Genomic DNA, 25,500 nt, shown 5'->3' on the forward strand with positions numbered 1-25,500 from the left:
GCGCGGGTGGCACTGTGGGTAAACCCTCAGCGCCTAGGACTTGCCGATCATCAGGTCGGCGGTTCGAATCCCCGCAGCGGGGTGCGCTCCCGTCTTTCGGTCCCAGCGCCTGGCAACCTAGCAGTTCAAAAGCACCCCCGGGTGCAAGTAGATAAATAGGGACCGCTTACTAGCGGGAAGGTAAACAGCGTTTCCGTGTGCTGCGCTGGCTCGCCAGATGCAGCTTGTCACGCTTGCCACGTGACCCGGAAGTGTCTGCAGACAGCGCTGGCCCCCGGCCTCTTAAGTGAGATGGGCACACAACCCTAGAGTCGGACATGACTGGCCCATATGGGCAGGGGTACCTTTACCTTTACCTTTATCAGCCCCTGCCCTCTAAAATTCTGCACATCATTTTCTGGGTCATTAGCAGACCGCCCCACAAAAATTAGGCCATTAACTGTCTGGGATTCCCATACACCACAAGGTGCTTTTAATCCTTTTTTTTTTTAGGTTCTGTGGTCCTTGATTGCATAACACACCTGATCCCACAATTAGTGTAAAGACATTTTTGCTCAATATGTCGACAACTCGAGTGTGGGCTCCTGGGCTAACCCATCATCTTAAAGCAGTGATGTCACCACCCCATTTATCAAGTCCCTGATGCATGAAAATAATCATTAGCTGAAGTTTATCCAATCCCTGAAGAACTTTCTTGACAGCAAGACTGGGGGGGAAACAGCTTTGCTGTGCCAAGCATAAACTTGGAAGACCAATTGCCGTGCCAAAGATAAACTTGCTCAGTTTTAGCACACACTGGAACAGAAAAAAGGGGAGAAGGAAGCAGCAGCCCCTTCCAGACCTGGATGCACTTCGGAAGTTTCTCGATGATTACAATGAGGATTAAAGAACAGCATTAGCAACCTTGTTGGAGACACTGCTGTAAGAAACTGCAGCCACAGCTGTCCTTTCCAGACGCTTCCCATCAGCTCTTCAAACCCCTGGCTCTTATCTTCAAGAAGCAGGTGGCCACAGATAAAAGTTAAAGTGATCACTTTAAGCTCTGATTCTGAAAGACTTTAAAGTTTAGTGCTCAGCAGCAGCAGAGGCAGAAACAGGTTAAAGACCAAACCAGAGGTAAGGATGTGATTGCAGAATGATGTCACGCCCCCTACCAATCTTCAGATTATGGCACAAGGTGAAAAATCTGATAGGAAATCATTATATCTGTGATTGTTTTAAATCCACATAATGTAAGCATAACATTCCACAAAAGACATATAATCCAGCATATTAAGAGCATTGGCACATATTTTTAAAATGTGTGGATAATAGCTAGTGAAATCTCTAGAGCTGAGTAGTGTTCAGTGGCCAGCAAGGGAGAAGGCAATGCCTCATACAACTCTTACCAACTTCCCAAAGGAGAGGCAAATTGTAAACAGCCAGGACCAGCCCACCCTCCCTGCAGCAGCTTAGCTTCTTCATCTGCCTCCCCTTATTCAGCATCCTCTATTGGTAGCAAGGCAGAAATGTCTCCATAACTGTGATTGACATGGTCAATATACATAGATTTCTCAGTTATGCTGTGTGTAATGGACATGGTAACCATTATTGTTGTCTATACTGAAGAGGGCTTTAGTGCTTGAATTCTGCTTGCTAGGTTCCCACAGGCATCTGGTTGGCTACTGTGAGAACAGGATGCTGGACTAGAAGAGCCATTGGCCTGATCCAGTGGGTTCTTCTTTGTTCTTACCTCCAGAACCCAGGAGGGAGAAAAGTTATGTTGTTGGGCTACATCTCCCCACATCCCTGATTACTGGTCAAGCTGGCTGGGGTTGATGTAAGCTGGAATTCAATACTGTATCTAGAGGGCCACAGGTTCCTCATCTGTACTTTAGGTGTTTAACAAACAACAGTGACACGGACGATACCACAATTCTCTCTCATACCCAGGTCGGCCTTAGAAGATTCCTGAACTCGTTCTCTTCCTTTTGCCATATCAACTCCCTGAGAATTAATTACCAAAAATCTAAAATTATGATTTTTTTCTAAAAGTCATCAAATCATCAAATGGAGACTAGAAAATCATCCCATTGACCAGGTAAAATCTTTCAAATACTTAGGGATATTTTACCAGCCAAATTTAAACTGGACAGCACACAGACATCAAATGATTATTCAAGAAGAATGCACTATATCAGTGATTCTCCATTTTTTTCTTCCTCAAAGGCAACCAGATGGTCCCTGCTGCAATAAATATATTTAATGCCAAGGTCCTTTATAATATGTAATAATTAATATTTCTCAGCTATTGTACAGTATTCCAATTTGGATCCAAGCATTCAATAGAGAAGTTGAACAAATCCAAGCGACCCTTCTTTGTAAGATCCTTGGTGCCCCTAAATGTGTTAGTTATTTAACTTTATGTGCTGAAACCGGCCAACATTTGATGGAAACCAAAGCATGGCTCTCTTGATTATAAAGGCCTGGCTGAAAGTCCACATTAGAAAAACATCTAACTCCTTCTTAACCTCTATGCTTGAAGACCGCATCTAATCTCTTGGTATAGAGCAATTCAAGACAAAATCCATAGTTTGGGCATTGTTCTCGAGAGCCTTGAAGCATGTGACAAAACCATATTCTAATTAATCAAGCAGCTTCTGTGTGACCACAAAAGACAGCGCGTGTTACCTCACACTCTGAGATCTTGTTCTCTGGAGGCCTTTGGTATTACAACACCCTATGGAACCTGTGCCAGATACCTAAAGGATTTACTACTCCCTTCCCATCGAAGAGCCTTTATGCTTGTGAGATTAAATGCTTTCCATTCTACAGTGACTAAAGGTAGATTCTCACACACTCCATATCAAGCCCGTTTGTGTGCCTGCAACCAAGAAGCACCAGATTCAATGGACCACATTCTCTTAGATTGCCCTTTACATAGCAGATTTCACCAACTGATGCTGAGTAAAATGTTGGACCTCCAGCCACAACTCTGAGAAATCAAATGATTCTCCTGGCAGATCGGGACAAAGATACCACTGCTCTAGTAGCTTCCTTTTTAGCCACAATTTTACCCAAAATGGTTCCCAACGAACCATCCCTTCAGGAAATAGACGAGAGAGGCAGAATATCTAAGTGCACATGACCACAGTGTGACCCTATGATTTGTGTGATCCCAGTGATTTGAAACGTTTTACATTGTGATGCCAATAAAGGTATTTGATTTGAAACAACGGAGACAAACACACTTGCAGATTCCCCTCATTTTCTCTCCAAGTTCAAATGTTTGAAAGCTCTTCCCTTTTAAAAAATCAACATTAGCTCAGCTGTGCCCCAAGGGCCATGTGGTGACAGAACAGAAGGAAAAGCCTTCCAAGATTATCTTTTCCAGCAGATTTTTGAAATGGTTGTGACCAAAACGTCACCGTGAAGAGATGGCCAGAAATATTGTAACACTGTGCACTATTGTATTATTTATTTATTTATACCCCACATTCCCAACAACAGGAATTTAAGGCAGCTTACAGATAAAATAAGAACAGCAAAAAACATAGATAAAAATCTGATGTCTCACTATTATAGATAATAACCTTATGACTTTTTGATAAATCTTCTTTGGGTGAGACTGAGAACCACTTCATCAGCATAAAGAATTATCTTAGTATCCAAAGAGCCATGTTAGATCCCATTGATGTGTACATTTTCTCTTACTGCTATAGCCGACACTTCAATCACAATGGCAAAGAGCACGGGAGATAAAGGACATCCCTGACTAGCTCCTCTAGAGAGATTGCATGTTTCTGACATACCTCCATTTCCCATTATTGGAGCTCCAAAAGTCAATTCCAACTGATGAGTTCTGAACCCATACTGAAATATTCTAACTCTTTAAATAATATTGGAATGCCTTTTCTATCTCATGGTATGGGAGAATATCTACTGTAAAGATGAGTACCCAAAATTCATTTATACTCCTAAACATTTCATTAGTTGTCCCATCTGAAATACTGTCAAAATGGCAGCTATTGATGAAGCATCTCAAATGGAACCAAAACCCACCTAAGGTAGCTGCCAAACTCCAAAAACAAACAAACAAAAAACAGCGGAGGTATGGCAGTACCTAGCATAAAGAATTATTGTTACACAACAAAATTGGCTACGCTGAAATAATTGTTTGAGGAAGATCCAGTACTGGAGGTAGAAGAATTAATAATAAAGAAAAAGCTTGCAAGGGCAGTGACATCACCAAGGCGAGATGGTGTTTCGATCTGCTGCTCCTTCTTTCCCCATAAGCAAAAATAGGTTTGCCTTGCTTGCGGCAAAACAAAGTCTTGCTCAAACTTCTAATAGCCCCAAGCAGGCTATGAGCTGCAGGATCAGAAAATCATGAAGTAGCCCTCTAGACAACTGGTCTCAGATCATCAGAGAATCACAAGCCCATTTCCAAAATGGTCACCAGGGCTCAGTGAAGGGGGGGAAAACAGCTCAGAGAGACCAGAAGCTCCATTTAACACAGCAGGTTATGTTGCCCTAATTAAAAAAAACACTGTCTGAATCTAGGGTAAAGAACTGAAACTGTTGAGAGAATATATTTTAAAACTCACCCAAACAGTTTCCCCAACAGTTAATGAAGAAATGGAACTCAGCACGAAGAACAGAACTATGATTCTTTAGCTAACTTTTATGTGGTTTAGTACAACTTTATTAATTTCACAAACAATGAAGCATATAGTAGGACAGTACATACAGTATACAATACAGTCTGGTGCACATAGGTTATCCCTCCTCTTTCACTCCTTGTTACTTCTCTATTTAATTATGACATATGTAACCAATGACAAAAAGAATGGATACTGAAAGAGAATTTTGAATCGTTACTGGTATAAACTAGTATTTGCCTGTGTTCACTGTGGGGAAATAACAATAATTTTATTATTTATATGCTGCCTGGGTGGCTTCCAACCTGAAACGTTAAAAACCTCCCTGCACAGGGCTGCCTTCAGATGTCTGAATACGGAGCATATGTATATGGAGTGCATGTTTGTGTGTCCACAGTAAACAACAAATGTTTCTGCTGAACAAATGTTTTATGTGGTGAGCTTAACCGCTTGACTGAAGCTTCTGTGCTGCATCACGCACAGAATGTACCCAACAAGATGGGAGGGATGGAGAAGAAGCAAGGTAGGATGAAGCCAAACTTGGGAATATTTGGCTGTTTCTTAGGCCATGAGGTTCTGTTCTTCTCCCTCCAAGGCAGCGAGTTCCTCCAGAAGTTTCTCTTTCTCCTGCTGCAGTTCCTGCACCCTCTCTTTGTTTTTCTTCAAGCGATCCTCCAGCCACTGCATAAGAGGACCACTGATGACAGACATCTGGCTGCAGAGCTTCTTAGTGAACACTGGCGAGGAAAGAAGTCATGCAGTAAATAGTGAGATACAACCATCTCCCTCTGCAGAGTGTCAGTGTACCAGTAATGATGACGATGAGAATAATAATAATATACTATTATTTATACCCCACCCATCTGGTTGGGTTTCCCCAGCCACTCTGGGCGGCTTCCAACCAAATATTAAAAACAATACAGCATCCAACATTAAAAACTTTCCTAAACAGGGCAGCCTTCAGTTGTCTTTTAAAAGTAAAATAGTTGAATAATAATTATTATTTCCTTGGCACTCCAAAGGGTTTCCTTGGCACTCAATTCACTCCAAGGCTGACTTAACAGCCTGATCCTATACGGTGTTAGAAATTATATAAGCCCTTCAAAATTTAACAGCTTAAAGATACCTAACTGTGAAGGCAAGACAGGCACCAACAGCTCACAGAGCAAACACATCAAAAGAAAGAAGCAAGACCACGGACAAGTTTGCATTAAGGTACTCAGGCTAGCATGCTGGCAAAACAAAAGGCTTGCCTCCCTGTCCTCCATGGCAAACAAGTTATCATACCTGCTATCTTGAGTAAGTAGTTACGCCAAATCTTGGCGTATCAACAGTACAGACCAAATCCCAGCCATGGAAGGGGGTTAATGAAACTGGGAGCCACATAATAAGGATAATGCACTCCCTCAGCAAACTGCTCACATCTAAACAGAAGAGGCTTCCCTACACTTTTCAAACTGTTGGTGTGGAGCAACTATCATTTAATGCCAAGCGTCTGACAATCCGGATCCAAAGTCTGATGACTGCAAATGATACTTTTGATCTAGACATCCTTACCTGCACCATTATGGATCTTGGTTATGGGATCCAGATGGGTAAGGCTAAATGGAGGAAGAGAGCACACTGGTGTCAAGTCAGCACTCCCACAAAACACAAAAGTCACAGTATGTTTTCTATCAGGCTTCACAAAACAACTTCCTCCAAAAAAAATAAAGACTACAATCCAGGTAGTTCTTCCCTCCCGGTCACTTCATGTCAATGTCCACTTCCTGGACCACAGTAGGTTACTTGGCTACTGGCAAGGGTCACCACATGGTCCACATGGGATTTTGAAATGCCCCCTGCTGGATCAGACCCTCTTGTCCCAGTGGCTTGATTCCCACAGTAGTCAAGCAGATGCTTCTGCAAAACCAACATTTTCATTATTTGCTTAATTCAAACCCTCTTTCTTCTAGCCCAGCAGACTGCCAGGCAAGGGCCAAATTACTCCTGCAGATGATGATGATGATTAATTGAATTTATATACCACCCTATGCCCAGAGGTCCCAGAGCAGTTCACAGAACAAAATCAAAATATAAAACCACAAAATATATAATAAAAATAAGATCAGCAACCCAATAACCCCACCTTCCAAAAAACCCCCCTCATTTTAAAAGGGAATAGGATGTCAATCAAATCAACCAAAAGCCTGGCTAAAAAGGAACATTTTTGCCTGGCGCCTAAAGATGTATAATGAAGGCGCCAAGTGAACTTCCCTAGAGAGAGCATTCCACTGATGGGGAGCCACTGCAGAGAAGGCCTGTTCTTATGTTGCCACCCTCCGGACTTCTCGAGGAGGAGGCACACAAAGAAGGGCCTCAGAAGATCATCTCAGGGTCCAGGTAGAGCAGGCACCCCCAAACTCAGCCCTCCAGCTGTTTTGGGACTACAATTCCCACCATCCTTGACCACTGGTCCTGTTAGCTAGGGATGATGGGAGTTGTAGTCCCAAAACAGCTGGAGGGCCAAGTTTGGGGATGCCTGAGGTAGAGGCAGTCCTTAAGGTATTGTGGTGCTGAGCCATTTAAGGCTTTATAGGTTAAAACCAGCACTTTGAATTGGACCCAGAAACAGTAGAGTCGGACCAGGATCTGTGTAATGCACTCAAACCATCTTGCTCCGGTGAACAACCTGGCTGCTGAATTCTGCACTAGCTGAAGTTTTAGAACCGTCTTCAAAGACAGCCCTACATATAACACATTGCAGTAATCTAACCTTGAGGATACCAGAGCATAGACAACAATAGTTAGGCTATCCCTGTCCAGATAGGGACGTAGCTGTTCCACCAGCTGAAGCTGAAGCTGAAGCTGAAGCTGATGGAAGGCACTCTTGGTCACTTAGGCCACCTGAGCCACAAGCAACAGCAAAATATCGAGGAGTATCCCCAAGCTACGAACCTGCTCCTTCAGAGGAAGTGTAACCCCATCAACAGCAGACAATCTCCCACACTGAAGGTTCGACGGGCTGAAAAGCATTCCCCAAGCAACACCATCTGGGAATGACCATCCAAGTTGGACTGGAACCACCGTAAAGCGGTGTCACCCACCCCTAGTTTGGAGAGTCACTCCGTAAGTATACCATGCTTGATGGTATCGAAAGCTGCTGAGAGATCTTGCCGCCTTTCTCCCACCATCTGTGTCAGCTTTTGGATGCCTTTGGGTCCCCCCTCAATGAAATTAGGCCAAGAGCTGCATAGAACCCTTAGGCTGTAGGCTGCCTACCTCTGCCATACAGTGGTACCTCTGTTTACAAACGCTTCTGGTTATGAACTCCGCTAACCTGGAAGTAGCTGCTCCTGGTTGCGAACTTTGCCCCAGGATGCGAATGGAAATTGCACACCGGAGGCGCGCACACAGTGGGAAACCCCATTAGCAAAAGCACGCCTCAGGATAAGAATGGTTTCAGCTTAAGAACGGACCTCCGGAACGAATTAAGTTCGTAACCAGAGGTACCACTGTACTTGATGGCAAAGGAGAGCAAGTGATAAGTGTATCCAAATAAAGCAAAGAAGGAAGCCTAGCTCTAATTTTACCTGTGGATTTTCCTGTAAGCATCTTGCTCCTCTTGACACAAGATCCTGGGGAGCTCCATCATTGACTCAAGACATGCTTTCCCCATGGTGGTGTGAGGTATTATATGCACAGGAATTTCAATCCTTTCATACCTACAAGGGGAAGAATATTTGTGTTACTGTTCCATTTCTGGAGCCTTGACAGCATAATTCTATGCGTGCTAAGTTGGAAGTCATTTTTATTTATTAATTTGTTAATAAATAAATTTTAATAAATAAATTGTATAAATAAATTTATTAAATAAATTTAATAAATAAATTGTATTTGTTGGCTGTCTTTTAGGACCAAACCCTCCCAAAGTAGCTTCCACCACACATATTCACAACATAAAATCAATACAAGTTTAAAACCATAAAACAGTATTAAAATGCAACAGAAAAAGAATAAGAACCTATAAAAATACAACATTCAGCCCAGTAAGAGAAGTAAATGCTAGAAGAGCACAACATACACAGCACATACAAACTGTGTTAAGTGGGGCTTACTCTAGAAAAGTGTGCACACTATATTGTCCATAGATGCCAGGTGAAAAACAGCGACTATAAAGATATAAGCAGCTGGGCACAACAATAGAATGTCTAGGCACACTTTTTTATAACAAGAATACAAAGATGAAAGTGAACAAACTGAAGGTAAAATATTATGTTCATTTTTCACATGGTCTAATCCTTCCCCTGCCCATCCCCCTACTATTCTTAAGCGGGTCTCTTCTCCAGTTTTTAGAGAGTAGCTAGAAGTGGGGAAGCAGAAAAAGCTCCTCCTTTCCTTCCACTCTGCAGTTTTAATCTGAAATATTAGGCACAGTACTGTGCCCAGAGCTCAGAAACTGCTCCCGCTAATGAAATCCCCTGTCGCAAAATGCGCCCAGAACAATGGGAATTTTGAACCCAGAATTGCCTAGAGATGAAGAATTGAGAATTAAAACATAGCAGAACTGCTATACATAAAAAGTAACCACTGAAGCTGAAGTTCAAAGAAAAGTGAGAAAGGCACTGAGTTTGCCAAACCCTCCTACTTAACAGAGCACTTACTCGGAGCTCTTTTGGGCTTGAATGGACTGGAAACAGGTGAACAGAATCCGGCCAGTCTGGAATAATCAGCAGATTTATGTGAGTTAAAGAAAGAAAGAAAAAAATTATTATACAACAGGGTGTTTGATTATCCAAACCCCAAAAGAGCCACACATCTCTATGTAGTGACACTCTATTCAGGTATTCTACTACTTGGGAAGCTGGGAGGGAAGAAGGAAATAAACACACTGGATGGGATTCAACTAAGATATTCCATGCAGTGGAACTTTCCCCTCTTCCCCACCATGCCCCTGTGCTCCTTAAATCTTTTCTGGATGATTGGGAGAAACCCCATAACAGGTTTAGCACAGGTGTGGGGAAGGGAAGTCTTGTTGCTTGAGTGGACAGAGTTGTACAGGCATACATCCCATTTCACACTAAGTTTCATTCCACCCACTGCACTCCAGCCAGAGATTAAAGCTCACATTCCATTAAATGATAAACATTCCAATGGCACCTTGAAGACTGATTGCTGCAGAAGGAGCCTATTTAGGTGATATACTGCCAAATGTGAAGTTCATTGTCCCAATGAATATACCTGGGTTTTGTTTCTGTTTAACAGTAGTTGTGGGTGCACAATTAGAATTACTGTTGCTTTTGAGCAGGGTGGTTAAACCCTCCCTGACCCACACATGCAGTTGCAACAAAAACCATATCCTCTTCCTTTGAAGTTGCTGTTTACTATGGGAGATAAGTGATTATTGATGTCAATACCAGTATTGGGGGGGAATGTGTTCTTTTATTTCCTTCTCAGGTCATTCATGGACAACTTTGTGCATGTTGTCTTTGCATTTGTGTTCCCCTATTGTAACACCCACTGCTAAATTCCGCCAACAATTATTGTTCACTAAACCACAGCACTAGTGATCCACCTAATCCAGATTAAGTGGCTCAGAAACGGAACTTCAGTCCATGTTTAGGTATTCCAAAGAAGACAGTCTGCCTTTCCCCAATGCACCCTCTTAGTATCTTCCCACATTTTATGCCTGTCCATTTTTAATGTGGTTCAGCAACATCTCCAGACCCAAGTATGGGGAAAGCTAGGGAGCCTGGATTTGAGGGTGTGCACTCTAAGACACAAAGGACCAAGTAGTTAAGAAAAGTGCTGGGACCCTAATTACCTTCTCCAAGCTCATGCACTTGTTTCATGGAATTTATGTGTGTGTAATCACTGAAAACAAAGTGACAAACCATAACATCAACGAATGAAAGGGAGAGACCTAGTCTACAGCTCAACTCTAATTTAATTTTATGTGTCTCAGGACTAAAACCACTCAGCTCACAAACTATGCTGAAATTGAAACCACAGCAGCAATAGGTATCATGTATGAGTTCACTGCTTCAAGTATCTCCAGTCCAGGGATCTTCAACCTTTTCAGACCCAAGACCCACTTTTAACCCAAGCATGCATTTGGGGACCTATGTCTTAATCTTTAATCACATATTTGCATGGTGGTAATGCTCCTGTTGTGACCTACCTTGGATTAGGCCACAACCCACTTGTGAAGACCAGTGATCTAATCCAGGCTCCAGAAAGAATAGTGCATTGTTTTCAGAAAGGAACAGAGAGCAATAATGGCTACGACACAGGAAAGAGTGTCATTTATTTACCTTTGTGTTTTTGTCATCATTGAAACAGGAGAAGATAAGCCCCACAAAGTCTTGGTCCATCATCTGATACATCGCTTGTGTGCAGAGGTCTGCAGGCATACAATTGGCAAAACATATTACAAATTCTACATTCCCTGGCTTAACAGAAGCCACTGGATCATTAGTGTGAAAGATCAAGCCAGACAAGGAAAGATCATAGATGTCCTTTTTTTCAGGAGCAGCAGAGAGCATTGGAGAAGAGATTTGTATGACATTTGAAAACGAAAGTTACCATACAATAATGTAAGCCAGGGGTGGGCAACCTAAGGCCCATGGGCCACAAGCAGTCCACGGGGGTCGTTTAACCGGCCCACGAGCCACCCCCGAACCAAGCTGCCCACTTGGCGAGTCCCCGCGCGCTGTGCTAAACTGCCGCAGCGCAGTGCGGGGACTCGCTTCCGCGGTGCTGAAAATTGTGTCTGAATCTGCGCATGCACAGACGCTGGAAATCGCAGATGGGCGCACTCATGCAAATGCGCAATCCAGCCCACAGAGGGATATCTGCTGGAGTGAACTGGCCCAGACAAGGTAAACTTTGCCAACCCTTGATGTAAGCCTCTAAAAGCAAGATTACAGCCAAATCTAAGACAGCCCTGGGAGTCCCTTATTTAATCATCTCCTGCTGCATCTTTTGGCTCTATTTCTAGATTTCGATCTTGGGGCTCTTCCTCTCCCTGTTTTTTTTTGGGGGGGTAGAGCAAACTGCTTTCTCCCCTTTTGCTTAAACTGCACTTCCCCCCTTTTCTCTCCGACCCTCTTCTGTGAATAAAAACCATTTCTTCTCTTCTCTCAGTCTACCATTCCTCTTAGGGGCTCTCGCTTCGTTATCACTTGGCACACAACAGCAAGCATTAGGCGGCTTTGAGGAGTAAGAGCAGGGAACTTCAAAGGGGAAATGAAACAGTAACTCAAATGTAAGAGTCTCCAAGGTGGACAGCAGTAAATCAGGAATAGAAGGTCACACCTAGCTATTATGGTTTGCAGGCCAAGCTAAAAATGCAACTTTGCTAAAACCTACCTGTTGCCATAGTACTGTGTATGCAAATAGGAGCATGTTTTTATTAACCAATGAAACTGTACACATGTGCCGATCACGCTTCAAGTAGCCAATCCATATTCATAACATATTGTGTTTCAAGTAAAACTTTGTAGGGAAACCATATAAATATGAGCCTGATGCCTTAGATGGCAAGATTTTTTTTTTGGTGGGGACACACACACCAGTTTTTTCTGCATTTCCTTCTTCCCAAGTCAGGTAAGAAAAGGGCCGTGGTGTGTGCTTTGCAAACAGAAGGTCTCAGGTTCAATCTCCAGCATCAACATGTTGGTCTGGGGAGTCACTGCCAGTCGTTGTGGACAAACATTGAGCTAAGTGATCAGTGTTCTGACTTGGCCTGAGCCGGCTTCCTATGTTTCTATAATGGAGCAAAAGAAGTGCACTCGTCCCCAAAAGTCTATTGTAATCAGCAAAGATTCTTTGCCAGGAGCATTCAGCTCATACAGGTCCTGCCTGGTAGGAAAATGAAGGCTCCACCTGTCACAAGATCTTATCCTTACATTAAATTCTCTCTCTCCCTCTCTCTCATATACATACGTACAAAATCTTTCAGGTATCTCACCCCCTTAAAAAGTGGCCCACCCCAAGTCAGCATATATTGGATGATGGACACATGTCTTACCCAGAAGAAAACTCTTACCTACGTGTGATGGCCAAACTGTTATGTGGGGATGAGAATGATACCAGCCAACAACTCTTGTAGGCTGTCCTGTTAACTTAGCCAATCTGTGTGTTAGTTAAGGTTTCTCCAAAAACTAAAAATAGCTCCCTACTGCAAATCTAGTCATGCATTTAAAAATACACATGTTCTTACATTTGCCAATCTCAAACATGCACACACACTATTATTATGAAATGTTCTTTCAGAACAGCAAAGGAAAGAAGCAGAGAACTATGGGCAGGACATTTCCCTTCTAGGCCATCACTTGCAAAGTGATTTAAGTCACTTTCCCAAAATCTCATGCCCTTTGAGGACTACCTGCCTTGAAAATACTCAAGTGTTATTACCCCATAATTTCTGTCAAAGGATATCTCTGCTTCTGTTGAAGCAGCTGAGAGCTGCTCTGGGGAAATCTCCACACGATCTTTTCTCTTATCTGACCGGTGCAGAATGATCACGGAGTGAATATGAACTATTCGGCTAGTACCAACCTGTGGATAAATGAAGAAAAACATATGAAGCACAACATTTCACATGCTTACTTGGGCATGCATCCCACTGTATTAAATGGAGCTCACTCCAGGTAAATGTGCATGCAATGGCAGCAGCAACACAATAAGATTGTGATTCCAGAATATGCTTACTCTCACTGAAAAACCCTTCTTCATTCTTACATCTCGCACACATGCAAGATCATTTAAGCAGAGACTTATTTCTGAAAACTTGCTTTCAAACTGAGCAGAGCTGCCTTTACATCCCTCCAAATAACCTTTGCAAAGAACCTGACTGTCCAAAGCCATCCAAGAAAGTGATTTCCTTCCCTGGTACAGATCAAGCTAACCTAAGCTCTTCCAAGGAGACCTTGCTCCATGATCAGAAGATTTTAAAATCTGTGTTGGGAACAACACAGAAGCAGGTTTTGTTGGTAATTGCACCCACCACTGGAATGCCCTCCCTTGAGTAATTTTGAGAGACAATAATGAGCTTTAAACACTTCTGAACACCTATGTTTGCTCAAGCTTTCCAAATTCTTTGTTTTGTTCACTACTCAGCTTTATTTGTTAACACTGTTACATTTTTATTTAGTTTTTAGGAAATTTTATTTAATGTTGCTATATTTCTATTGTTTTTATGAAAACTTCTTAGAGGTTTTTATTATATTAAGCAGACAAAAGTTTTAATGAAGAAAATATATTTAAGACAGGAGCCCAGACTCATGTAGTTTAAAGTTTAACAGAGAGATACTTTGGCCACTGTATAACTAGACACTATGTGTTTCCATCTAGGGGTGTTGCACCTGACTCCAGATGCCAGGCTGCAGTTACTCAGAGCACACATGGAGAGATGCTACTCTTTATCAATTCACATGCTCTCTGAGAGCCCTGGCATAAAAGAGCAACACTGCTGCAGGTCCCTGTTGAAACTTGCTGCATGAGACATGCAATTGCAATCTAGGAGAGCAACCATAACAACAGATGCAGCCAGTAGTCAATCCTACTGTAGTCAATCCCCCAACAATGGAACAGAAGAAAAGACTTTAAGGATGCAACTCTTTGTAGAGGTACTTGAGAAAATGTTCAGTGCTGCCCAGTACTACCTAATTATCGGTACAAACAAATATTAAGTGGGCCAAGCTATGAAAATATTTCTAAACTCATACTGTCAGTTCCTCCTAGTGATGCATTATTTAGTTGGTCAGACTCAATAGCTTACATCATTCCTGACAATCGGCCAGGGTGAGATGATGGAATTGGGAGAACAATACTTGTTAGGCCCCAGGTTCCTCTCCCCGGGTTAAAATATTCTAAATGACTAAAAGTTATACAAAGTAATCAAGAGGCTTTTTAAGAGCACCACTTTTAGAAATGTACAGTACTTGAAAAACCTGCAGAGAGCAAGCCTCAGTTCAAGAGAGAAATCCCTTTCCTGCGGGTGAGAGAAATGGGGAAAGAGTGCACCTTTTCTAACATGAAACTTGCTTCAGAACATGCACATGGCATCTTAAAATAAAGATGCTTTTATTCTTTAGAACTCTGGGCCATATTTAATCCTGATTCATGAGGCAACATATTTATAAAATTATTTCTTAACACAAATTCTATTAAAACTGGCAGGTGGCATGATCCATCTTAAAAGGCAATTCATCCTTCTCCCACACAGAGGATGTGTGCTTTTTAAAATTATGCCCACTGTAACATACAGAAATATAATCTGAAAACAAAAAAAGGCATGCTTTCCTCATAAATATGGTTACAACCCATTGCTTCACTCTTCATGTGTCAGACTTTCTTGCTCCAACAGTCTTTTGGGAACAGGCTGTTTTTTAGGAAAGGTCCGTTGCTGCGCTGCTTTTATTGCAATTATTTGTTTCAAAAAAATCATACACCGCTTGATTATGAAAAATAAAAAACACCTCAAAGTGGTTTACAAAAAGATAAAACAATAAAATCGAGGGGGGGTGTCACAACCATACTTTAAAACATACATAATTATAATACTAACACAGATTAAAATTACTTCAGCTTTCTAAGAATCTGGGTAGGTGTGTCTAAGTAACAATGCTTGAGGAGGCGCGGAAAAGAGTACAGCAATGGTGCCTGCTTAATCTCAATAGGCAAGGAGTTCCAAAGTGCAGGAGCTGCCACACTACAGGGTTGTGACTTTACAAATGTGGAAGGGGTGTTTCATAGCACCTGCAGCAGTGTTTTCTGTATGTTTTAATGTAGATAAATTGATCTTAATTCTATTGCTTCATTATTATTTTTAAAGATCTCCCTATGTTTTCAGCTCTTCTAATTTTTTTCTGCGAGCTGCCCTGAGATGGAGTGATAAAATATTGTGATCAATCGTCACTGTGGAAGTCAGTGGGAGAGTCGGCCCACTGACAGGTGAGGGTGACGGCTGCGGCCTGTAACGGATCCGCCCAGAAGGTAAGCGCCCTGCACCCAGCGGGACTTCCAAGCCAGCCCCGGCCCCCCCGGTCCCTCCTCCGCAGTATTCCCCGGCAGCAGCAGACCCCGCTCCTTACCTCGCCAATGCAGAGGCCCATGACCTCCTCTTGCTCAGTGCTCAGCGCGTGGACCATGCAGACGAGGAAGGCGTCGGCCTCCAGGTGCGCCGCCTGCAACGCCATCGCCGCCTGCTTCGCTCTTCTTCGCCGCTCCTTGTCTCCCCTCTTAAAGGGGAGGCCGGGGATCACTCAGCCGGTAGCAGCACATGAGATTATTTTTGTTTCTCACGGCTGTGGGTCCAAGCCCAACGTTAGGCGTTGCAGTGGGGTCGGACTAGATGGCCCTCAGGGTCCCTTCCAACCTTACGAGTCTAGGGCGAAAGCGGTCTTGCGGGCCTGAGCATCTCTTCCGCCTAGGCCTCTCCTGAGAGGGAGATGGTGTTTCCTGGACAACGCCGACTTCCTGTCCGTCCGCAGAAGTGTCCGGCTAGCCCCGCGCAAGGAGCGTTCTTTGGTTCCGCTGGCGTCGCTGGCCCAGGTCGGTTCCGCCCGAAGGGGGGCGTCGGCATCGGGCAGAGCTGCGCTCTTGCGGGGCTGAGGGGCTGAAGCGGGAGGGAGAGGGAGACCCGCCGAGTGCAGGGCGGAGAAGCTCCACTTTGGCGGCCAGGTAGCGCCCGGCTACTCCTCGAGCGGGACGAGGCATGCCTCGCCGGGGAGGCGGTGTGGGGTGCTAGATCTTTCTGCGTGCAAATCAGGGCAGTTTCCTCACCGCTAGAGTGAGGGAACTGTTGCCATGGAGACTCCCCCTGGATAGTGGGGGGTGGGTGGAAGAGAGGAGGAGGAGGGGGGGAACTTTGGGTGAGCTGGGATTAGGGAAGTGGCCAAGCTCCCTTTGCTGGCAGAAATTCAACAGGCGTAGCTCCTCCGCTGCACTAGGTAAAGCTGGACCTGTAGAGCTTCTGTCTGTCTCGTACTGATGATGCTCAGAGCTTCTTTCAATGGGGAAGGGGGGGAGAAGAAGGTGATGAACGTAGGAAGGAACTGACTGGCAACCTAGAGGATGCAGATGAATATGTTCTCTTTTCAGCAGCTACTCCTGCTAGATCAACCAGGCTACTTTCCTGTGGGTTTTTGTGTGTGTGTGGCAAGCTAAAACTCAAGAGGTGTAGCTTCTAGGATAGTGCTGCAGCAACGAGCGAAGATTTGCCTGTTGGATTTCTGTCTGCTAAGGTATAAGAGCTCTGCTGGTGGAAATCCAAGTGGGATATTCCAAAGGGGCCCTTTCCCCAGAAGACCTCACTCTTGACATTACATTGGGAATATGTAATTAATTTCTGTTGTTACTTACGCATCTGGCCTGAGTCCAGGAAGCTTAACCTCAACAAAGATACGCAAGTCCTTCTTCCTGGTCTTCTACTGCTTAGAAAGAGGCTTTTCTAAGGTGGAGTTTCTTTGAGCCAGAAACTGCCTCTGTCTCTGTTACATTGATACTCCTCAAAATCAGGAGCAAGGACGGGGGGAGGGGAAGAAGTTTCTTAATTTTGCACATTTAAGTTGACCATGATTTTAGCAACTTGTAGGAAGGAGTAGTGAAAGGCAAGGCTTTCGTTCTTCATGTTGTACGTTTCATTAAGCAGTTGTTTTGATATGATTTGCAATAATCAACTGCTTTGTGGAAACTACAGTCTCCTTTGGTTGCTGATTTTCTGTGTAGTTCAGGTTTATTACCACCCTTCTGCTGTCACCAATTGCATTCTTGTTTGTCTTGTAAAAGGTAGTTTCATCAGTGTCTATTTTGCAGTAGCTGTACAAGGCCACACCTCTTTGCATTCTGGTAACCTGATAAGCAGTTGGCTGGAGGGTGATGAAGGAGAAATTCAGTTGTGAAAAGCTCAGCTTTGGAACAGAGGCTTAAAAGACAAGGCATCATCATAGATCAGGTAGTCACTTCCTGACCCAGAGAGGTTGCTGTTGTTTTATCTTCTAGTCAGTAATGTTTCCTGCTGATCTTTTATTTACTTTTATTTTGTTTCCTCTGACAAGCAGGATTCGGCAGATGAGGGAAAATGCTGGGGAAATTAGTGGCTGTTTCCAGTTCTGGGGGTGGCTGCCTGTCTTTGTAACAGATATTATGATTGCTTGTAGGAGTGAAAGAGCACCGTGAGGGTCACAATAGGGCTTGCGTACTCTGGTGGCACAGTTACAACATTGGTCACCCTCTCACAACACCTTTGCTGTGCACAAACAGACTTTTAAGCCGCATTCTCTTCATATGAAAATTGTTCACTTTTAGGGGCTGATGATATTAATAGAACTTGCTGGGGAATATTGCAGCAAGGCACGCTGAACCCTGTGATTCTATCTACATGGAAAGAAAACTTATTTGGAAGACCCCCCCAGGTGTAGGGGGAGGGGAAAACCCACCAGTCTTGGCCATGGTCTCCTCTCTGAGTCAAAGTGGAACATAGTCCCATGACGAAATAAGAGTACTTTGTTCTGTTAGGAAAGTTTGCTGCAGAAACGAAAGCTTGGGCACTTATATCACTAAAGAAAACTGTGGGCTTTTGAGTAAGTGGGTCCCAGCTGGCTCTGTTAGTATCTTGATCCCATGTCAACTTTTTGGAGGGGCGGGTTACTGCCAATACAGTTTGCGTGCAACAAGGGTGTGCGCTGACTCTTAGTCTGTGTGTGCCTTGAGCCCCCTACAGTACATAGTATGCTTAGCAGTTTGATTCCAAGGATACCTGTGGAGTGCTGGAGGAATTATACTGGCTGTGTCATTTTGGGGGTGGGGGGAAGCCTCCTGCCTCGATCCTCTTCGTGCATCTTTTGCAATGATGTGGCTGTGGATACAAATTTCTCAAGGGCTGGTGCCAAAGTAGTTAACCACATCACCACAACCTCCGTTTATACTCCCAGAATGTTAGCATGTGAACCTGACTTTGTTCCCCTTTCAGCTTAGAGCAGACGTAGCCAGCATGGGGTCCCCCAGATGCTAATTGGACTACTGCTTCCATCATCCCTGACCACTGGCCATGCTGGCTGGAGCTGACAGGAAGTTGGAGTCCAACAATGTATAAAAACATCCTGCTGGATCTGGCTGATGACTAGTAGCCGTGGATAGCTTTATCCCTCCATGAATTTGTCTAATCCTCTTTTAAAGTCACCCATGTTGGTGGCCATCATTGCATCTGGAGAGCAACGCCATGTTGGTTACCCCTGGCTTAAGACATCATTGTAGTTAGGGGCTTAATTCGCTGGAAAGGAGGTCTCCTGCTGTGCTTCAGAAAAACTACTTGCTTTTGTCTTCTTAATCTGCTGTCTTGCCTTTCACACCGTCTCTTGCCGCACTTCCCACACTATTGAGGAGTGATTCCGCACACACATAGCGTGAGTTGTTATAAGCACCTGTGCATTCTCCAGCCTTCACAGTATCCATCATGACCAAAATGTGAAACTAACTAAGTTCTATCTTCTGGGTGCTATTCTAATTTTTCTTCCTCTCCCACTCTGTCAGTGTCACCCTTTTTATACAAAGCTTTGCCCCAGTACAAGGGTTTTAACTTGCCTTACCATGGGTTCTGTGGTGAGTTGCCAAGTAGAGTAGACTTTCCCTGCTGAAATAATGTTCATCTTCCTATGCCAGTGACCACTGCTTGACAACTCAATTGAAATAGGGAAAGGGGAGCTTCTAGTACTCAGGGTTGGTGGGACTCAGCCAATTTGCTCCTCACAATTTCCATAGTTTTGCATTCTTAGCTTCTCCAGTACTTGCAGTATTTTGAGCAAGAGCAAAGGAGAGAACTGGCAGCGGTTGTACTTCCCCTTAACTTCCAGGTTTTGTGGAGGAAACTGACCAAGTTTGGATGTTGTGGGGGGAGGTCCCCCCCTTTCCTAGAAGATGCTACAGATTGGAATGGAGAATTGAGTGAAAGAAGAAAACAGAGGAACCAAAATGGGAATAAAAGACTGGAAAGCAAATGGATAGATACGGATTTGTATCAGTTCAGTGGGCTAAGTCATCTGCAAACCACATTCCGTCCACAGGCCACTAGTTGCTGACAGCTGTGCAGCATGAATCCTCAGTACTCTATGGCCAAATTGGATGACAGCAGGTCCCATTAAACAGCTCCAAGTTCATGATTCTGTAGCACATTTCATCCAAAAAGATTGATGTGAGTCTTTCAAGCGGGCTGTATTTTTCCTAAAGAATTTCCTGATGCCCCAGGGTCATGGAGCACCTGGTTTGCATGCAAAAGGTCCCAGGTCCTTGGCATTTCCAGATAGGATTCGGAAAAGCCTGTAACAATGAGGAGCCACTGGCATCTTGTGTTGCCTGGGTTTGATGACCATCATAGTCCAAAACATCTTGGGGGGGGGCTCCATTTTGGCCAAGGTGGGTTCATTCAGGATTTGATCCAGATAGACCAACAAGACAACTTCCTGTTTTACTGTGGCAGCTGTACATTTCCAGCATTCCCTGCCCTTCTCTTAAAATAATAATAATAATAATAATAATAATAATAATAATAATAATAATAATAAATGCTTCTCACAGTTCAGGGAAGTTGCATACCACCTGGCTGCCATGCCCAGTGCTGGTTCTTTTCAGGACTAACAATTCATCCCATGTCTTTGTTCAGAGACAAAGGGAACCATGTGTAGAATGGGAGCCAAGGGAGGGCATTCCTAGGAAGAGAAACAGGGCATGGCAGAAGGAGAAGAAGGTGGTGATCCCCGAGCCCCACCAGTCCGCCTCTGGGTGCGGCGCATAGGCGTCTACTGTGATGAGAACCAGAAAACATGGCTGGTGGCATCAGAAGAGGTAAGCAGGAATAATACTCTCAGCACCCTTTTGCGTTGGTGTTTTGGTTTTAGCCTTTTAGCAACACCTCATGTTCTCTCCCCCCCACCCCCATTGTTGTTTTTTTTGGCTGCTTCTCCACCCAGGAGGCAGATACAGTGAAAGCCCGGATCAGGAGAGTCCGGGTCCCCCTGGGCCAGGCGGTGTGCCCCAGCCATCTCCCTGCATCCCAGCTGCCCCACATGTGGCAGCTTTCAGAGGGACAGCAGTACCGGGACAGTAACTCTCGCATCTGGAACATCGAACACCATTTAATGGTAAGGTTCCAGGCAGGAAAAAAAGATACAAGCTGCTTAGCTGTGACTCCAGCACTGATGACCCAGCATCTTATTGGGATGCAACGAATGTTTTATTTTGTCTCTTGCAGATCATGGGAGTGGAAGAGCTGCTGCTGAAACTCCTCCCAAGTGATTAAATCTGGTGAGCTCTGCTGTTTTCCCACTCTCAGTCTCCCCCGCCCCCTTCCTCCTTTCTCTTTACTTTTTGCACTCATGGCGGTTCTTTTAATGCTGGTTTTTGTCTTTCAGGAGCTGTGTGACTCTAGGATGGTCTCCCTGTTTTGTTTTTTATGTGGTAACTCACAGCACTAAAAAGCCGCTGCCTCTGTGGTGGAGCATGGCAGGCAGCTCTCTTGGCAGTGCTGCCACCCAAGAGATTAGGACAGGCAGTGAAGAAGTGTGCCGCGGCCAGTTGAAATAACAGGGGGAGTTCTAGGTAGGCAGGATGGAACACCCCCTCCCCCCGCTGCCCTCCACTGGAAATATAGTCAGGGCACCGATTTCTGGGCATTGGTGGGGTCCGCAACAAGGCACAGCGATTGCCATTGTGTTCTCTCCGTGTTTAGTTTCCTGGAAGCGGCTGGGAAGCCACTACAGGGGACAAGATGCTGAACCAATTGCTGGGGTGCAAAAGCAAAAAAGGGTTATTGTCCTCATGTCCTGCTTGTGAGCTTCCCGGAAGGCATATGGTTGACTGTGGTCACTGTGGGGCTTGGTAGGCCTTTGGCAGGGCTCTTACTGTGGGGTGGGATAAACATTGTTCTGACCCAGCAGGGTGGCCTGTGCATTCTTGCTGAGTTAAATTGGTCTGAAAAGCCGCCTCGCTGTTCAGCAGTTCAGAATGTTGCAAATGTGGTTCGTTGCTCTACTAATCCAGGAGGGAGGGAGCCTGTGGCATCTTCAGCTTCCATCAGCTCCAGCCAGCATGGCCAGTGGTCAGGGATGATGGAAGTTGTAGCGCAGCAACATCTGTGGAGGGCCACAGGTTCCCCACCTTTGTACTAATCTGCTTCAGCGTTGCCAGAAGTTACATCACCCCCTTCATGCTATGCAAGACATTGACTCAGAGGGGAGAACCCTGCCTCAACAAGCATTGTCAGTGCTTACTTGGTGATCTCTCCCCCTGCCCCCCGGTGGTTCTTCAGGGGGCCTTCTAGTCCAAGCTGCTGCTCATAGAGGGACCTTGGAAATAGTCTAGTCCAACCTATTCTCAGTGCAGAATCCACAATGAAAAGGATGCATCTCTAGTACTAAGTGTCACTCTAGAAATGGCAGGGGTGGGTAGGGAGGAACCTGGACCTTACTGGACCAACAAAGCAATCATAGGTGTTTCTTGTCCCATCTTCGACAGAATTTTGGGGGACGTGGGAGGGCACGAGACATTGTATTCCACACTGGTTTGCTTGATTGGGAGAGACACTTTTTCAGAGGGCTCTGGGACTGTAGCCTTAGATGTGCTTGAAAGGGATCAGTCCTTGCTGTGCAAGAAAAGCGGGCCTTGAAAAAAGAAAAGCAGGATTATTAGGAGATGCCTTGCTAACTCACTCCCTTAGTTCTTAAATACAGTTGTATTTTCCTCTTCTTTTAGTTCCACAGACATGGCTCAGAAAGACCCCTGCCAGAAATATGCCTGTGAAATCCAGAAATGCTTGCAAGGTATGTTGCGTTGTTTTGGGTTTGTTTCATTTAAAAAGAAAAAAAGAAAAACTATTAAAAATGATTATACCTGGGATAGGGAACTTGTGACCTTCCAGATGTTGCTGAACTCCCAACTCCCATAATCTCTGACCATTGGGCCATGCTGCCGGGTCACAGCATCCAGCAGGTTGCAAGTTCCCCATCCCTGCCTTTTTTGGGTCTTCAAGCCGTTCAGTAAGATTATAGTTTGAAATTGCAAAAATTAATCGGCAGTAAGAAAATAAAATGGAACAAAACCAATAGAAGTTGGGTAAAGGGACCCCTGACCGTTAGGTACAGTCGCGGATGACTCTGGGGTTGCGGCCCTCATCTCGCTTTATAGGCCGAAGGAGCCGGCGTACAGCTTCCGGGTCATGTGGCCAGCATGACTAAGCCACTTCTGGCAAACCAGAGCAGCGCACAGAAACGGTGTTTACCTTTCCGCAGGAGCAGTACCTATTTATCTACTTGCACTTTGACGTGCTATCGTGACTGTTAAAAACTCAAGTGAATGGGACGAGCCCAACATGGTACTCATGGGGCACCACCAGAGAGAATGTTCTTTCTCTGATTGCTACCTCTGAAGGTAGCAGCATCTGGAGGGGACCTGGATCATTCATTATTGCTGTAAACTCTGGCTGGCAGCAGTTCTCCAGGGTCTCTGACAGGCAGAGGCATTTTTGCTGACTGGTGATGTCAGGCATTGAACCTGAGATCTTCTGTATGTGCTGTACAGTCCCACAGTCCCTCCGAGTCATTTTCCAAGCCAACTGCTAAAGGCGAAGTGTTTTTGAAACAGAAAGAATGAACATCCCTCTTATGTTTTTGTTCTGAAATATGCTGGTTTTGAAGTAAGTCACCACCGGTCTCTAAAATAAATGATACTTTCAAGTTTAAGGCTAGTCTTTGTTCACAAAGACCTGGACACATTCAGTCACTCTGAGCTTGTGGAGAAAGAAAATGCCTTTTTTATTGCAACACTCTTCCCATTGGGAACCTTTTGTAACAACCTTAGTGCTCTGTAGGTGGACAATTGTAGGAGAAGGTTCTGAAGTCCTCAGCTGTGCTTGCATTGGACAGTGATGCTCTGTGAGCATTGAGAGGGCAAAGCTCTCCTATTGCTTTGCTCTTATCTTATCAAAAGACAATTGGTAGGACTGTTATAATGAATTTTAACCTTTCATTTGAATTGGGATACAGTCCTACCAGTTGTGTCATAGTAATCAAAAGAAAGACTAACCTGGAAAAGATGTTACAGGCTGCAGGGGTTTCCCATCTTACCATGTAATGAAGCATGTTTTAACCTGTCCCCCTGCTCTTTTGGTTGTTACTGGTTTACATGAATACCCAACCTAAAAAATAATTTTGGGGCTCTCAAAAGCTTGTTTTTTTTCTGGGTGCTGACACTTCACTTGGTCCTCATAAAAAGTGTTGCGTTTGGATTCTTTCAAATTACTTAGGTGACAGATCAACCAGAAATATTGTATTGGAAATTGACCAAGGGCCATTGCAAAATGTCATTTCTGGCTTGATACTGCCTTATTGTATCAGAGTGCTTCTTGTGAGGAGAATGGCATCCTTCTGTCTCAAGAGACAGTGGAATGCGCCTCTGTAGGTTAAGTCAAACCGCTGTGTTAGCAGCACTGGGGTACAACCCTGGGCAGTGTGTATGGAGGTCCTGGGCTGCCCGGATAGCAGGACCCTGCTCTTGGCCTCACTTATGTGGTCGAAAGGAAAGCAGAGTAATATGTTTGGCACCATCCTGGCTGCAGGAGTTGTTGGAAGGAGGGACACAAGGCACTATCCAGCCATCTTAGGGACTCCTGAAGATATATCACAAAGCAGCAGAGGTTTAGGATCAGAGTTTTCCTTCTCCTAGGTGGGCTGCCTCCCCAGGTTGACGAGCCCCATCTGCCCCTCACTTCCCTCTACAGCATGAGCAGAAACCGCTTTCTTGACCACAGGACCCACTATTGGTCTCATCCACTCAATCCACTGGAGCCTGTCTCTGCATGCAGGGGAAAGTCCCTAGCTCACTGAGGGCTTGAGACCCATTAGCTACCCTCACCTGGTTTAGCAAGCCAATAGAACCGGTCCCAGGCTGTGGCTGCTGCCGCATGCTGACAGCTTCTAGGAGCCACAGGTGAGAGCAGGGTGCAGGGTGGGGACCAAAGGTGGACAAATTACTCCCATCAGAGGTACTAACGGTAAAGATAAAGGTACCCCTGACCGTTAGGTCCAGTCGCAAACGACTGGGTTTGCGGTGCTCATCTCACTCTATAGGCTGAGGGAGCTGTTTGTCCGCAGACAGCTTCTGGGTCATGTGGCCAGCATGACTAAGCCTCTTCTGGCAAACCAGAGCAGCGCACGGAAACGCCGTTTACCTTCCTGCCGGAGCGGTACCCATTTATCTACTTGCACTTTGACATGCTTTCGAACTGCTAGGTTGGCAGGAGCAGGGATCGAACAACGGGAGCTCACCCCATTGCGGGGATTCGAACCGCCGACCTTCTGATCGGCAAGCCCTAGGCTCAGTGGTTTATACCACAGCGCCACCCGCGTCCCTATCAGAGGTACTAGTCCTCCCCTAATCCTTTCATTATTCCACACGAAGGTGCTTTAGGTGGGAAATTGAATAGCAGAGACCTCTCTTTTATATGTAAATGTGAAATGTGAGGAATGTCTTCAGTAGCAGGTGGAGGGAGTAGCCTAAGGTGACCATACACTCTCAAAATGTGGCTTTCTGTGCGGGAACCCTCATATGCCTGTTTTGCAGCTTGCTCACTATTTGCTCTGCTTCCTGTCCCCTGCATCTCCCACAGCCAACAACTACTTGGAATCAAAATGTGAAGCCGTTCTCCAGGAGATGAGAAGATGTTGTGCCCGCTTTCCCAAGGGCAGATCCATCTCCTGCTCAGGGTTTGAGTTGCAGGAAAAAGAGAGAGAGAAGCAGGTACCCTCTTCCCACGGATTTCAAGCCCCCAAACCCTGAGGATGTACTAACCTCTGGGGGAGTGGAAGACATTCCTGCAAACTTCGTT

The 25,500-nt window shown here is 44.9% G+C and overlaps 2 protein-coding genes across 11 annotated transcripts; one reads left to right on the forward strand and one right to left on the reverse strand.

The window, feature by feature from the left end:
• Positions 1-4,661: 4,661 nt before the first annotated feature.
• On the reverse strand, positions 4,662-16,107 carry BRCC3 (BRCA1/BRCA2-containing complex subunit 3). Its single transcript, XM_083596125.1, has 8 exons — positions 15,719-16,107; positions 13,061-13,181; positions 12,670-12,756; positions 10,934-11,022; positions 9,284-9,339; positions 8,213-8,344; positions 6,198-6,241; positions 4,662-5,377 (listed from the first exon to the last, which is right to left on the reverse strand). Exons 1-8 carry the CDS (start codon positions 15,821-15,823, stop codon positions 5,202-5,204), a joined length of 810 nt encoding a protein of 269 aa, XP_083452251.1. The 5' UTR covers positions 15,824-16,107; the 3' UTR covers positions 4,662-5,201.
• On the forward strand, positions 16,093-25,326 carry MTCP1 (mature T cell proliferation 1). 10 transcript variants are annotated; one of them, XM_083596193.1, is made up of 7 exons: positions 16,093-16,178; positions 17,445-17,580; positions 20,284-20,465; positions 20,591-20,761; positions 20,872-20,924; positions 21,032-21,218; positions 22,371-22,438. In XM_083596193.1, exons 3-5 carry the CDS (start codon positions 20,349-20,351, stop codon positions 20,917-20,919), a joined length of 336 nt encoding a protein of 111 aa, XP_083452319.1. In that variant the 5' UTR covers positions 16,093-16,178; positions 17,445-17,580; positions 20,284-20,348; the 3' UTR covers positions 20,920-20,924; positions 21,032-21,218; positions 22,371-22,438. The 10 variants fall into 10 exon arrangements, with proteins under 10 accessions (XP_083452319.1, XP_083452316.1, XP_083452322.1 ...); XM_083596190.1 differs by having other exon boundaries at positions 16,101-16,178; positions 17,442-17,580; XM_083596196.1 differs by lacking the exon at positions 21,032-21,218 and adding an exon at positions 25,282-25,326 and having other exon boundaries at positions 16,173-16,307; positions 17,442-17,580.
• The last annotated feature ends 174 nt before the right edge of the window (positions 25,327-25,500 follow it).

This window comes from Podarcis filfolensis, assembly GCF_964270895.1.
Source record: "Podarcis filfolensis genome assembly, chromosome: Z".
In the NCBI taxonomy this organism is placed as follows: Eukaryota; Metazoa; Chordata; class Lepidosauria; order Squamata; family Lacertidae; genus Podarcis; species Podarcis filfolensis.

What these genes read in the sequence shown, in the direction of transcription:
- BRCC3 (XM_083596125.1), bottom strand. Translation starts at nt 15,823, where the DNA reads ATGGCGTTGCAGGCGGCGCACCTGGAGGCCGACGCCTTCCTCGTCTGC. An exon ending in AGTTTGGCCATCACACGTAG is followed by an intron (nt 11,023 to 12,669) that starts GTAAGAGTTTTC and finishes GTATGCCTGCAG; the next exon opens with ACCTCTGCACACAAGCGATG. An exon ending in ATGATGACAAAAACACAAAG is followed by an intron (nt 9,340 to 10,933) that starts GTAAATAAATGA and finishes TGATTATTCCAG; the next exon opens with ACTGGCCGGATTCTGTTCAC.
- MTCP1 (XM_083596193.1), top strand. Translation starts at nt 20,349, where the DNA reads ATGGCAGAAGGAGAAGAAGGTGGTGATCCCCGAGCCCCACCAGTCCGC. An exon ending in GGCTGGTGGCATCAGAAGAG is followed by an intron (nt 20,466 to 20,590) that starts GTAAGCAGGAAT and finishes TTCTCCACCCAG; the next exon opens with GAGGCAGATACAGTGAAAGC. An exon ending in ACATCGAACACCATTTAATG is followed by an intron (nt 20,762 to 20,871) that starts GTAAGGTTCCAG and finishes TGTCTCTTGCAG; the next exon opens with ATCATGGGAGTGGAAGAGCT.